Source organism: Chlamydotis macqueenii, chromosome 5 (assembly GCF_036417535.1).
Source record: "Chlamydotis macqueenii isolate bChlMac1 chromosome 5, bChlMac1.mat, whole genome shotgun sequence".
NCBI classification, from domain to species: domain Eukaryota; kingdom Metazoa; phylum Chordata; class Aves; order Otidiformes; family Otididae; genus Chlamydotis; species Chlamydotis macqueenii.
Window position 1 is genome coordinate 61,150,055 of NC_141560.1, and position 15,799 is coordinate 61,165,853.

The 15,799-nt window shown below is 40.3% G+C and overlaps 1 protein-coding gene across 6 annotated transcripts in view; it reads right to left on the reverse strand.

Moving 5' to 3' along the window:
• Positions 1-15,799, reverse strand: part of GALNT18 (polypeptide N-acetylgalactosaminyltransferase 18) — a 252,587-nt gene that overhangs the window by 81,166 nt on the left and 155,622 nt on the right. For all 6 annotated transcript variants that reach the window (XM_086748472.1, XM_086748471.1, XM_086748469.1 and 3 more), the window contains 3 exons: positions 7,346-7,529; positions 6,300-6,497; positions 2,758-2,872 (listed from right to left, as the gene is read on the reverse strand). In XM_086748472.1, the coding sequence (XP_086604598.1) occupies positions 2,758-2,872; positions 6,300-6,497; positions 7,346-7,529 (497 nt within the window). The remainder of the gene's footprint in view (positions 1-2,757; positions 2,873-6,299; positions 6,498-7,345; positions 7,530-15,799) is intronic.

A 15,799-nucleotide genomic window follows, 5' to 3' on the forward strand; every position in this document is an offset into this window, starting at 1 on the left:
AAACTTATCTCACATCACTGAACATGCAGCTGCTAACAAAGCAAATGGAGAAGGCGGCTTTGACTCTGTGCAAAGCCACAGAGATGGCGACTTATCCAGTCCTGTCACCACATGATGCTGCAGTCGGTCTGTATATGAGTTTGCCTTACAGTAGTTTCACATCCTCTGGAACAAAATTAGTCAGAAAACAGCACAGGACTATGCTCTACTCAGCATGTTTAAGATAAACAGGAAGTTCAAATGATCCTAACTCTTACTGCTATTTTTATAGTTGAAAGTAACCTCATCTGTTCCTGCAGACGTTTGTTCTTACATGCTTATGCATTACAATTTCCCAATGAAAGAACCGACTTCCAGTGCCTAAATACTGCAAAGAGTGGGAATAGTTTGTGTGAAATGTGCTTAGAAACTCAAGCTATGAAAAAAAATTAAGGGAATTTCACTAGATATCAACTCCATCTTATCAGGGAATGGGATACACAATATCCTACATCTTGGCTAGCCTGGATACCAGGCCAGTTTGGGCACACAGTGTCTCCTTCTCCACCCCTACATGATAATGCATATCACACAGTAGAATACTAGATGAAGCTAGATAGTTATTAAAAAAGAAAAACGGCAATGAGAGATGAAGCATAGTGAGCAATCCGTAGTCATGGAGTGGACAGTGTAATTTTAAAACTGAAACATTATTTATTGCACTGATACTGTAATTATAATGTAGTTTTTCTAGAACAATTATTGTCTTTATTAAGTGATTCATCATAAGCCTAGCAGATGAAAGCAACTCAAGTAATCTAGAGATGACTATTTGTGCTGCAGAGATGAAAAAGTAGTTCAGCAGCAGAGACAGACCATCTGACCTGAAATTACCTGCTGACTACGGTTTTCCACACAGCCCTGTCTAGAGGAAATGACAGGCAGCCCCTAGGAGCTGCACTTCTAGGGTCAAGTGCTTAGGATGTGCCTGAATGACATGGCTGCCCACCATAATACAACAGCACGTTTGAAGCAGCCACCTACCTTTTTGCCAAGATGCGGTATATGGTCCTAGGTGTGTGCCAGAAGCAGGTGGCTGAGGGAAAGAACTTGCTTTTGAAGCTTAACATCTGTAGAAATAATACTGTGCTTCCCAGAAGCTCTAGTACTGCAATGTACATTTATATTCATCCTGGTATTCTCTGGGATATGCTGAGAATTGTGAGAAGAGTTGGTAATAAACTGCTGAAAAACCTGTTCATTACAGCTCAGTAATTTGTTTTGATATAGCCAGGAACACAGATCCAAGTCAGAATAAAGTTAGATGGGGGAGCATACATTATGCTACCTCGCACACTACAATCTGTTACAGATGAAAGTATTTTATGTAGGTCAGGCACTGCTTCCCTGGAGAGTGACAAAAAGCCATAAGGAAATCAGAGCAGTGTTGGGCCTTATTCCAGTGATCCAGTCTACTTCAAAGTTTCCATTATGCAGAGATTTGTGTGCCTCTGGTCTTGTCTATCAAAGCACTCTTCCCAGCCACCTTCTGTAGGGCTAAGTATAGCGGACTGGACAGCATATATCTCATGAAGCAAAACTAGGAGACACACAAGGAGCGCTCACAAGGAGACAATAGTTTTTTCAGTCAAAAAAAAGAAAAGAAAAATCAAAGTGACACTGATTTTCAAGTCATGACAACACTGAGATGCAAAATCAGGTTTCAGGAACAGAAGGCAGCTCTCTGGCCCTCACAGTGAGGAGAATGGTGTTATTAAAAGAAGCAGTCTTGCATTTCTGTCTCGCTTTCATTAAAACTGTGCTCTAACGTAACTGAGAAGAGACCTGCCCCTTAGTCTTGCTGCAACAACACTTTATCTTTGACAGGTCGAAGAAAAAGAATTTCAGGAATTGTGAAGTAAAAATGGGTATTTTTTTTGTTATATGTCACAGTCTCAGCAGAGAATTATATATTTTTAAAATAAACTCTTTTTTTTTTTGTTATTGTATAACAGCATACTTTTATTCTGGCAACCAAAACCCATAAAATAGAAGCTTCCACCAACATTTCATAGCAGAGTTAGAAGTTTAATTTTATAACACACATCCCATCATTTTTCAGGACCACCTCTCACTCTAAGAATTTCTCTTTTATGAAAAACCTGAAAGTTTCTCAAACAAAACAGCACTGTATTTTCAGGATGCTATTTAGCTGTGAAGAGATACAGAAAGAAGTACACAAATCACACATAATACTGCATATAGTAAACAGATGAAGATGTATGATGCATGATGTATGACGCATGATGAAAATACATGCACTTATGCACTTTATGAATATCTTAATTACCCTCCAGAGGGAAGGCAGCATATATGTCTACATGTGAATTTTCCTAATTTAAATAAACCAAGTAATCTAGAAAGGCTTTTCCCATTACGCCTATGAGAAACTATCCTCCTTACCAAGTCTGGGATCACAGGTAAGCAGGGAGTTTTAGGCACCATCTCTGCAGAATTCTAGCACTGTTACTTGAACGGAAGAATAATATCAAAGTCTGTATTTCTATCCTTGTCCCAGGTAAGTTCTTTAAAAAGATGTGTGAGCTTTTGCTCTTTTTTTTCCCCTCCCTCCTTAAATACAATTTGTAGTACTACAGAGCTGTGGATCTCGTTTTCATGCCATTATCCATACATTTTTTACTGTGCTTTAACCCCGCAATAAAAAGCAAGCTGTATTTTAAATGCAAGTTACCAGGGTTGGTTGGTTATGTTCCTTACCCTGATCCCGAGCTCCACATTCTCTCCTCCATATACTTCCATGCCTTCATCCAGCAAGCCAATCTCTTGGAAATATTCTCTGTCTACTATGAAGCATCCAATCAATGCAGGACTTCTAGAAGAATAAAATGGCGGCAATCAAAATTAGCAGATGAAATATGAACAATTTTATTATTCATAAATAAATTGGATTTATAACTGCTGGGTCAAATGGTGCATCAAGACAGATTCTTAGGGAGGTGTTTCTCAAACAGGTTTATCCAGCTTTGTCATTTAACTTTCTTGATTCTATGGTGAAATAAGTACTACTGAAGGAAAAAAAAAGCCTCAAAATGATTGGACATATATACTCACCAGAACAGGTAGGATTTCACTGCTAACAATTTGTCATAGTTTAGCCCCACTCGGGACCAAGCTATGCAGTCTCTTGCTCACTTCCCCCACCCTCCAAAGGAATAGGGAGAAATAATACAAGTACAAAAAAGGCTTGAGGTTTGAGATAAGGACAGGGAGAGATCCTTAAAGTTACTGTTACAGATAAAACAGACTAAACTTGGGGAAAAGTATTTGTTTATTATTAAAACCAAAGCAGGATACTGACAAAGAGAATAAGATAACTTCCCCCCACCCCTCTTCCCAGGCTTAACATTATCTCTGCTACCTTCCCCTGCCCCGAGCGGCACAGGAGGAAGAGGGAATGGGGGTTACAGTCAGTTCATCACATGTTGTTTTATGCCGCTGCTTCGTCGTGGAGGGAAAGAACTCCTCACATTCCTCCCCTGCTCCATCATGGGGTCCCACCCATGGGCTACAGTCTGTCGTGAAACTGCTCTGACATGGGTGATTTCTTCCACGGGGTGCAGTCCCTCCAGAACAGCAGCCCCAGTGGGCCCCTCCATGGGCCACAGCCTCCTTAAGGCATCTACCTGCCCCAACATGGGGTCCTCCATGGGCTGCAGGTGGATCTCTGCTCCTCCATGGGCCTCCATGGTCTGCAGGGGGACAACCTGCTCCACCATGGTCATCACCACAGGCTGCAGGGGAATCTTGGCCAGGAGCAGCATTATTGCTCCCAGTCCTCCTTCTTCACTGACCTTGGCGTCTGCAGCCGTTCCTCTCACAAGAAATTCTCCACAATCCACAGGCAGATGCCTCTCAGGTTCTCTTCACATCTCATCTCCTCTCCACTTCTTGCAGCCGGGCTGGGCTGAATCGGACCCAGACGGCCGTCTGGTGGAAGGCCAGATGGTGAGGCCTGCAAGGCCTGCAAGGCTCGTGCCTCCCCCTCTCTGACCCTGCGCCAGCTTCTTCACTTCTTCTTTTCTTTATTTTTCCTCTTCTTAAATACATTATCACAGAGGCCTTATCAGGGAACATTCTGCTACCAATCAGCTCGGCCTTGGCCAGCAGCGGGTCTGCCCTAGGCCCAGCTGAGTCCACTGGACAAAGGGGAGCAACTTCTAGCAGCTTCTTAGAGAAGCTACCACTGTAGCCACCTCTCACTAAACAAAACCAACACACACTAGATCCAGGAGCCCCAACTTTGTTTCTGAGGCACCAGCCATTCTAGTCTCTGTCCCTGTTAAGTCCTCAGGTTTCTTGTCTGTGATAATTAACAAGGATACCCAATGATGCATACAATGTTCTTTGTGTTTAACCAGAAGCTAGGTTCATCTATAGCTAAGAAATCTTGTGTCTGTAAGCTGATGTAAAAAGGGAGATTATTTCTTGAATATGAACTTCCAAGTCAGGTTTTCCTATACAGAATCAAGAGATAGCTGCTCTTGCCATCATACTGTAACACTAGTTTGTTGTCCTGAGACAAATTTAAACAAGTCACATGCCTTTACTGAATCAATAAACTCTATTTATGTCATGACCTGAATTAGCCAACTTTTAAGAAGTAAGAGTTCAGGCACAGAGAGTACAATTTTACCTTTGTGAGATGCAGTGGAGGAGAATACAGAATAATCTAGCTTCTTCATTTTTCTCCTACCTTATAATCCACAGTGGCAAGAAATAAAAATGTATTTTCTGATTATTATGCTGGTATCAGGAATGCTGGTAATAACAGGATAATAATTAGCAGTATAGGGGAAATCATCCTGCATTTACTGGGAACATTCAAGCTGCAATAAGTGTAGACATCTGCTTTCAAACAGATTGTAGGACATCTTAATCAAAAATTGTACAATTCTACAGAAATCTATACATTTACGCCTTTAACTGGAAGTGCTATAGTACCTACTTTAAAACAACGAAAGAATGTTTCTGATGTATTTATTAACGAAAAAAATAGCAGTCAATGTCACTTCAAAAGTTATGCTTCTTTTACTACAACGTGCTCTTGCTTTTGGTGTTGTTTTTAAAGTATTTTTCAGAGTACCTGCTTGTTATAAATTCTAGAAGCATATTGCAGGCATGACAGAAGCTATTAATCAATACATGTGGCTTTTTGTTTTAACTATCCAGCACACACACACAGTATCTCCAGGTCTTAGTTGAATTTTTCAAAGTATTTTCATAATGTTTACAGAGTTCATTAACACTGAGAACCATTTCTAATGATGTGGAAATTACCACCACTTTTTATGTATGTCTGTGGCAAATTTGTGATTTTTTATCTCCTACTTTCCAATTCTGAGTCCTGTTCTAATGACCGGCATGTGAGTCAGGGCAGTTCAGAGCGTTTAAGCTGACAACTCCAGAAAAAAGCTGTCTGCCTGAAGAGAAAGAACTACTAGATGAAAGATACCCCTTACACTGACGGCATGGAAACTGATTGGTAGTGATGAGACTCTCACACTGCCACTGCTTTGCAGCTGGTGAAAACAGTCTTCACACTTACTTTCTGCAGAGAGCTACATTATATGTACCAGTGACCTCCTCGGTATGAATACATCACCAGAAGAAAGGCCTGGAATCTCAGCAGAGCTGCTGAGGGGATTCAGAGGCACGTATTTACCAGAGATAAACGTATTGTTCTGTATCAACTGAATGATACTCTACATGTGATAAGAAAGTACAGAGCTAGACTGTGCCAAAGCAAGGATCTATTACAGTCTTTGTTCACACACTATCAGTGGACCAGCAGTAACTCCTAGGACATAACACAGCTAAAGCTACGTAACAGTATTATAAAGAATACAACTGACAGATCAGTTCTGTTCATATAATGCATTTGTAAAGAAAAATCTGTTTCTGGCCCATTACCATCAAATTAGCAGACAAGACATTTGGATAAAGCAGTGCTGCTGAGCATTCAAGTCTACCATTTTACTTTGGCTATGTGTTTTGCCCCATGCTAATAACAAGGAAATCCATTTAAAAATATCTACCAAAACCAACAGTTTTCTTGATAACTGTGTAGGGGTCAAGGACGAAAGCTGAAGAGGACAGCTCAAGGCCATTTAACTCATTTAACATTGAATTGAACATTAGAGTCAGTAAAACCTATTACACAGCTTAGACCACTCACCATCTGACATATGTAAACCAGCATTGCCAGAGACACACTCATCTAGGTCACAGTTGCATGTTACCTTATTGGAGCAGTTGTGTTCTCCAGTTTCCACCATGACTTAGGAGGGTTCAGATATCGGCACCACAGCTCCCAGTCAAACCCCTGTGCTGAAAGGGGATACTCCTCAATTTCAAAATTGTCATACTTAATGTTATCAAATGATGGAGAAATGACTCTTTTCCTGTTTTCTTTTATTCTAGTGAGCACTGGTTCAGCCCTAAAAAAAAGGAAAAAAAAAAAGTTAAGACTACGTCAGCAGAAGCATAACACTGATGGAAATAGCAGCTTATGCTCTGTATTTAAGAAAGGGCAAAGTCTGTATCTGTTACCCATTCAGAGCTCCCTTTGCTTTGAGATGGAGTTTTGACAGAGTAGGATCAGCACCAAAATAACACACTGTAACATTTTAGCTAGGATGCCCTGTTATTAATCTTGATGTTAGCTGGTGAATGGAAGAAATGAGTATCTACATATCACAGAGCATTTACATCCCCGCCACCAAATACCGATAACTTCAGGCTCTCAATATTATCGAGATCAGAGTTAATAATAGATCTATCCTAGGGACAGAAGCTCCTCCCTTTTTACCATCTTTTTTACTCAAGAAGCAACAGAGAAATTAAATCCAGACTGAACAAGTTAAAATACATGGCTTTAGTTATGTGCTACTTTTGCAAAGAGTGGCAACCTCAGTGTGAAAATGGCACTTCTTTGTTTACAGCACAGAACATAAAAGAAACATAATATTTTAAATTAAAAGAAGATAAATTTGCCCCTTTGGGCAAAGGGCTACATTATTGGAGGATGTTTCTAATGTGCTGTTTTCCAGTATAGTTCAAATACATTGTAATTAGACCAGCAGAAAACTCACACTATAAAAATGGATCTTGATTGTACTACAGAGCACAAATACATTTTTCATGCCCTGTCCATGATTGTGTCTGAATCTTCATTAAAAAGATTGGAATGTTAAGTCACCCTCTATATGCAAGAGAAACACCATTCAGTAATCTATAAACAGTGCTTGGAAAAGGTCCCTTGGTCAGAGAAATTCAAGACACATACCATCCCACATTGAACTCCACATGGGCATCAAAGAGAGCAACTACTGGTGCTGTGGCTACTCTCCATCCACTAACTCGAGATCGAATCAGCCCCTCTTGTTTGCTGTGTCGAACAACCTTGATGAAACCAGGCTTACGGGCATTCACTTCATCAACATACTTTTTTAGTTTCTCCTTGAGTTCTTCTGTGGAATGGAAAGAATTATATGTTAACAAGAAGTATCAGCTCAACAAGATGTAAAAATCTGTTATTTCATCAAAACAGGAGTCTTCACACATGGAAACACTCCTTTTTGATTTAACTACCAAGAATTCTCAAACAGTCAAGTCTAAAAGTAGGCAAACAAAAAGTAGGAGAATCATAAATTATGTAATAATAAAAAAATCCAAGTGTAACTAGCCTACATGACTGACATCATAATCCTGACACTGTTTACCATTAACATCACAAAATAAAGCACTCAATCATGAAGTACTGTAACTACATAAGTGTGTATTATGTTACTGTAGCAACAAACAAGATAACTAACTTATATTTCCAGAAAAATATGCCCAGGTATTGTCCATAAACTTTCTTTACCAATATTTCAAGAAAAAAAAATAATAATAAAATTAATTATTCATCCTTTTTCCATTTTTATTTCTAAACTTTAAGAACTCTTTTCTATCTCTACTAAAAAGTTCCATGACTTCTACTCTTTTCTCAGGAAAACAAAGACCAGTAAAAGTACTGGAGGAAAATAATTCCTAATTAAAATATTATAACTTTTAAAACAACAGCTATCATACCTCTGGTTTAAAGACCATTGCATAAGAAAATGCAATAGGTACAGCTGAAAACACTGTTCACTGCTATTCCTTATTAGCATGGCAATGTTCTACTTACGTTATGGTACCACTCAGAATTCCCTTGGTCTTATTAAGTTCCCTTTCTTCCAAATGTTCTGTATCAACTGAATGATACTCTACATGTGATAAGAAAGTACAGAGCTAGACTGTGCCAAAGCAAGGATCTATTACAGTCTTTGTTCCCTTTCTTCCAAATTTCTCCACAAATCTAGAAATACCTTCGTTGTGATGCAGAATAATGGTCCTGTGGTTACAATGCTAAACTGGATACCACCAAATCTGCCTTATAAGCTCAATGCTGCCTAGCCCTTCTCATGAAATCTTAAGGCAAGCCACTCAACTTCTCCATAATCAATTCCCCATTTTCAAAATAGGATAATCACCCTTATTTCTTCTTTTCAGTCTATTTAGACTTTAAACTCTAGAGAATACCAGTTTTCTTCTTCTCTGCATTTAGCCAGTATGTATCGCTCTAGGGTACCAAGCTGAGGGGCGACCACATCAGACAAAGGAGGACACCAGAGCCCAGCAAAGGAAGGAGCAGCATCCCATAGTCAGCAGTGTAGGAGGGAGTATAACTCCTGTCATGTTGGCTGACTCAACTTGCTTCCCAATAAAATACAACAGGGTTTTTCTTTTAAAACTAACCAACGAGACATTCTCTTCTATTGTTTTTCTGGGATTAGCGGTGCAACCTGCTCGTAGCTACGTGCCAGGGGACATTTCAGCATTGAGCCCAAGTAGATTCTCAACATAAGTCAAGCACTCTGGGAACGGGTTGCCTCAAACATATCTGGACAATGTCCTCACTAGAATGGCTCATGCAACAGAAAAATAAAAGCAAGCACATTTTAATAGCCACATTAAATGTTTGTCCTTGGAAAGGAGGTGAATGTGTCCTCTCTTCAGCTGACAAAGAGGAATAGAGCTGTTTTATAAAGGGTCCTCTAACCTAAAGACAGTGACAACTGATATGACCTTAATGGACCTACTTCTCTGAGGATATAGAGGAAAGGACAAGACAATCAAGTGCAAAGACTCCTTAAATTCACCCCTCTTCCAGTAAAATGCCCATAAAGACTCTCAGATAGCCACCAGACGTGATGCTCCTACAGCTGGTTCCACTGGCACTGCAGGATTGCGCAGGCCCCATACCTTTGCATAAATGAGCTCTCTGCATAGAAGCTAGAGAATGTCAAATAGAAGTTCTGACACTTACAGTTTTTCATAAAGAATAAGAATGAAAAAGAAATTATCTGATGACCATGTCCATCATAGTACTTAAATTGCAGCTATATTTTAGAAATGGACTCAATATATTTCTAGAATTTTCTAAATTATATTGGCAATATCTATTCAAATTGTTTATTTATGACTGCATCACCTTGAATAAACAATATGAGGCATTAACACACGTAGCATAGAGCGCTATTCTATTCTGTATTAGATTTGCTGCGTATTGAACAATATACTTTTTTTCCATTATAAAGTCAAAAGTTCATATTCAGGTTTTCTGTCATGCTTGTGCAAAGCCACATGTTCTTATTGTTCAACTCCTAACACAGAGATTTGTAGCAAGCACAAAACTATCAAAAACCAACCACTAGCTAACTGCACTTCAAATTCAAAGTAAGACATTTATGTTACTGAAATTGCGCCCATCTAAAATAGTGCAAAACAGCCCTCTATTCCCAAAATGTAACATTGTGGAGGATGAGTATCAAAATATGAAGATCAAAGCTTTCTCTTGGTGTAAGTGGCTGTTCACAGCTTTGCAATACCAGGAAGCTTTATTTGCCATACGAATGCAGCATCACCATTGAGTATAAAATATATAAAAGGAAAGTAAGTTCTAATCAAGGACTTGAAAAGCAGTACCCTTAATAAAGTCACTGTTCTCTCAATCACCTTCCTTTTTAGCAAGTGGGCTATTCTTACTCCCTTCATATACTTTTCCTAATGTGGACTGTCTTTATAAGCTTGAGTAAACACAAAATCTTTTTCATAGCTGGATGTAGTATGGAAATAGGTGGAGATGGAACAGAACACAAATCTTGGCTTGCCACCAGCATGACTTCAGCTGCACATTATAGCTGTGACATTTACTAGGTAGTACACACTTCTAATTTTATGATTACATTGCGGCTTTTTGCAAACGAAGTGAATGGCCTGAGAGAGTCTCAGGGGAACCCTGGAGGCTTATTCATGGTCAGTCAGTACGGAGGAATCCTTCCCTGGACTTCAGTATCAGCCTCAGGAAGTGAAGGGAAGTACTGCATTTTACCTGATCTTCAATACTGGTCACAAGCAGTGACTGACTCTGTAGTATGTCCACAGGAGACAAAACAGTATTTTTCACTCAGGCATTTTCTGGCCTTTGTTATTTAAAACAGATTAGCCTTGCTTTGCAAAGGCAGAGTGCTGAGCAGAGCATTATGTGCACCCTTTGTCTTACAAAACCTACTGGGCACTCTCCCAGAAGAAAAGATAAGTCTACTAAAAAAATGTATCAATTTCACTCAGCCACAAGACACAGCAGACATGTAAATGAAGCTAAAAAAGGCACTGTTTTGGTAAAAACATTAAAGATGCCCTAGCAGGAGACTGAAGTCAGGTTTTTTTCAGGCATCCCATGTTTTCCTGAGTTTTACATGAGAAATCTGAGTTCAATGGTCTTTGACAGTTTTAGAGCACCCTGCCCAATTGGACTGAATGATGGGACTCTCCCGCTAGAACTGATCATACATTTCGTGATGGCACTGATGGTCTTCAGCAATATATTTTTAACCCATGCTCTGTTTTTTTTTCACTTCAGATACACTGCCTGAATAATAAACAATCTTTTTCATTAATTATTGTGCTTCACTGCTTTATGCCACCATAGGGAGAAGAAAGGGAATGAGGAAATGTGTCATCTTCAATACACTGTTGATTTGGTTTCTAATTATGGAAACAAACAGGCTTATAAAGATAGATGTGTTTGCCTTTCAGCGCAGAATTTCTCAAATAAGGACTCAATTTGACTAAGCTGAATGAGTATCTGCAATTGGAGAGAAGGAGCAGCCATACATGGAATGGGAAAATGGTGCCGATCTGGCACTTGAAAATGTTGCACTCTACTACCTGTCTCTATATGGTACAGATGTCTGGAAAGCATAGCACAACTCTCCTCATAAAGGTAGAAAACATAATTAATGTGTCAGAATTATGTTTAGTACTAACATAATTAAGTTCTAATACTTCTAAGAGGCTGGTTGTTTGGTTTTAACATAGCCACAAATATTTTGTTTGTCAAGTTTCCCTATTCAGCGCAACAAAGCAGTGCGAAAGAATTAATGCAAATTTGCCTCCTTAGGAAGGGGCAGACGCAGGGCAGGATGGAGGCAGGGAGCACAAGGAGTCAGCCATCCCACAGCTACAGAGACTGTATATGAAAGGATCATTTAGTCCATGAAAATCCCTTCCACAAGCCATCTTCTTTTCAGGATATGATTGGTGGGCTTGAGAGAGGCCCTGGCAATGCAGCTGCTCTCCTTCCAATACTGTAGCTTGCTTGGCTTGTGTGAGTGGCCAGTCCTAGCTCTGTCTTCAGAAAAACAGAATGTATTAACATAGCTAACTTATTTTCTGTCAAATAAAGAAAGTCTGTTATACCAGGCTTGCTGCAAAAAAAAAAAACCAACCCTCTCTTCCCTCTCAGTCACTCTGTAGGCATACAATCTGAATTCACGTAATAACTTGAATTCACGGCAGTAGCTAGGCATCTAAGAAAAACTGTTTGCAACACTTTATCTAACAGGCTTGTACACTGGATTATGTCACTCATTTCGTATGCAGCTCAGTGCTTAAAAATTTTTATTTTCCTTTCCTCTGAACCCTTATCTTTCATGCTCAAGTGATCACCTCTCATCTCTGCAGCAGAAGCTGATAATTCCAAATGGAAAATATTTATAACCAGATAGAGGTGTGTCATTTGCAATGCACATGTGTATACAGAACATTCGCAACAGAGGGCAACAATGCACAAACAGATAACGAGGGCCTGCTGTGCATACGTATTTAATAACCTTATCTTATCTGTAGTAGATAAACCACTCAAGGGAAATTACCGACGTGATGCAAGGAGTTGATTTGGATAGACCTCAAAAACAAAAAAAAAAGTAGTATAGTCCTTTTTCTCCGTTACTATATCTAACTTGTGTTGCTGACAGAGATGCATAATCTAATCTTAGAAGTTCAGGCTATCCACATGTAAAGCTAGATAGCGCAATGAACTTTCACAGTCACAACCTTTGCATTCAGCAATCCAAAGTCTCAGCTGCTGTCAAACCTCCCAAGCACAAGCACCAAGATCATGCATTAGGGTGACAGAGTTAATATGACACACTCCCGAAATAACCACTGCCAAAATTCTTAGCCCATAATTTGATTTCCTGGTGTTCCTGGATTCATTTGTAAAATGACCTTTAAATGTTAAAGAGAAGTGCCTGAGAAATGCATTCGAGTCCCAGCTGGATAGCAGCTGTTTCCAGTAATCTAAGTGGCTTTTTTTTCAATATACAGTATTTAATTCTGATCTATTTTTTGGACATGTATGGAACTGAAAAATCATTATTCAGAAAAAGAAACTAAATGCCCAAACAAAGCCAGAGCAGACTGTAAAAATCTAGAAAAATACAACCAGAAGAGCACATTAGAAATACTCTGTACTTCTACAACCATAAGACATAGCAAGCTGCTTGCTGTACTGTAAACTTGATAAATAATCATGACTCCAAGAAACAGCATGGCAATTCATGTTATGATAATAGATTCATTAGGAAAAGGAAACTGCCAATTAAAACACAATAGTCCAAGTGAAACTACTTTACTTCTGGATTCAGAGGAAATCAGTCACATAGGTTGCATTATAAATGGAATACGCAAATACGCAGTTAGAAATGTATGGAACAGAGCTGCTTATACTCCTCTCTGGATCAAACCTCTCTAATAGCAAGGAAGTTGAGAATGGGACTATAAAAGGAAGAAGAAAGAGAAAGTAATCACAGAATACTTCTGACTAGAAGGGACCTCTGCAATCTACGCCCTGACTCAAAGCAGGTCCAACTTAACCATTTTAAATATATCATTCACTATTAAAGAGAGTTTTTTTAAAAGAATGCCAGAGAGCATTAAAAGATGATTTTGGGGTTTGTTTTTACTAAATGGGACTTAGCCTTGTGTTCTGCTTTTGTTTAGTGAGGGGGGGCCTAAGGTGGTAGCTTCTGTAGGAAACTGCTGGAAGTTGCTCCCCTTTGTTTAGTGGACTCGGCCGGGCCTAGGGCGGACCCACTGCTGGCCAAGGCTGAGCCAATTGGTAGCAGAATGTCCCGTGATAACACCTCTGCGATAACGTATTTAAGTAGGGGAAAACAGAAAAAAAAGGGAGATATGTGAAGCAGCTGAGCAGGGGGCAGAGAGGGGGAGGCGTGAGCCTTGTGGGCCTTGCAGGCCTCACCCTCTGGCCTCCTGCCGGGCAGCAGACTGGGCCCAACTCAGCCCAGCCTGGCTGCAAGAAGTGGAGAGGAGATGAGCAGTTGAAGTGAATAAGATGTAAAAAGGATCCTGAGAGGCGTCTGCCAGCCTGTTGTGAGGAACGGCTGCAGACGCCAAGGTCAGTGAAGAAGGAGGGGGAGGAGTAACATGGCTCCTGGCCAAGATTCCCCTGCAGCCTGTGGTGATGACCATAGTGGAGCAGGTTGTCCTCCTGCAGCCCATGGAGGTCCACGGAGGGGCAGAGATCCACCTGCAGCCCATGAAGGACCCCACGCCAGAGCAGGTGGAGGCCTGAAGGAGGCTGTGGCCTGTGGAGGGCCCGCTGGGACAGCTGTTCTAGAGGGACTGCACCCCGTGGAAGAGATGACCCACGCCGGAGCAGTTTCACGAAGGACTGTGGCCCGTGGGAGGGACCCCACGATGGAGCAGAGGAGGAATGCGAGGAGTTCTTCCCCCGACGATGACACAGCAGCATAAAACAACGCATGATGAACTGACCACGACCCCCATTCCCTTTCCCCCACCCCCTGTGCTGCTCAGGAGGGGAAGTAGCAGAGATAATGTTAAGCCCGGGAAGAGGGAGGGGTGGAGGGAGGTTATCTTGTTCCCTGTCTCATTCTCCTGCTAGTTTTAGAAATAAATGAGTGTTTTTCCCCAAGTCGAGTCTGTTTTGCCCGTAACGGTAACTTTAAGGATTTCTCCCTGTCCTTATCTCAAACCTTGAGCCGTTTTCCTTATATCATCTCCTCCTATTCTCTCGGAGGGTGGGGGGAGCGAGAGAGAAACTGCGTAGTGTGGTCCCAATCGGGGCTGAACTACGACACCTTGCATGCCACACTGGTTTTTACGAAAATCTGACTTTGTATCAGAAAACACAATCCAACTTTATACCCATTGCATAGAATTACTTCCCTGGGAGCAAAACGGTAGCTAGCATGCACCAAACCTGATGATACTGTGAGAACATCCTTGAGGGTCAGGACAGCAGTAACTCTATTTCTCCTTTTGAGATCTCACTCTACAAATCAAGTTGCAGTTAAGAAAAGAAAAAACACCAAAAAAACCTTCTGTGGTGCATTTTTTTTAACCTCTTCCAAATGTAGAGTTGTCAGCTCTTCTTTTGAATGAATGACTCTTACTCTACCAGACAAATGTTACACATCAGACGCAAAATGCTCTGTCCGTATTCTAGGTCAGAAGTATTGATTTCTTGACTTTCTGTGATTACGTTGTGTGATCTGCTACTATCTTCTCCTTTCACAGGTGGACTGCCACTTGCAAGAGAATGTAATTGACCACAGTAATAGCAACATAGCACCCAGTACACCAAGGAGAAATACAGTCTGTCTAGACAGGAGGGCTCTTTTTGATAGATGATATTAGTTCACAAAAAGGACTTCTTTTTAAAACAGCAAAGCTGCATTCACGCAAGATGCTTCTGTCAACAAACAGAAGGTTAACAAAAAAAAAAGCATATTATACCAATTTGAGCAATTTTTTATCATTATTCTAATGGCTAGTACGTTGTTGGAAATGCAAACAAGAATAGATAGGATAATACCACAATAACACTAGCAAGTAAAAAATTTACAGGCTGAAATACTGATATCACTGAAGTCATCATTTCAGCCTGTAAACTTGTCAGAAAAAAATGTATATGTCCAGGCCCTGAATGCAACATCACACATGACAGCCAGTGCAAGTTATAATTAGCCCTTGGAAAAGTCACTGCTCACATGTCCTCATATTATACTATACAGTCTTGAAAAATTCTGACAAACACAATGTAATACATCACACATCCATCAAAGTCTGCTAACTTGGTATAAAAAGAAGGAGCAGAACCCATCCCATCATCTACCAAGTAAGCAAAGAAGAGCCTTCTGTGTGCACTTCCACTACACTTGTAGAAAGAACGTCACCTCACAGATCACTACCAAGTTTGGGACAATCTGATAAGTATCTACTGTGCTGAAGTCATGGGTTTTAGTTCACAGTATTTGAATAACTTGGAAATCACAACTTCTCCTTTTTGAAACTTCCTAAATATAAGGACAAAACCCAAATAGTT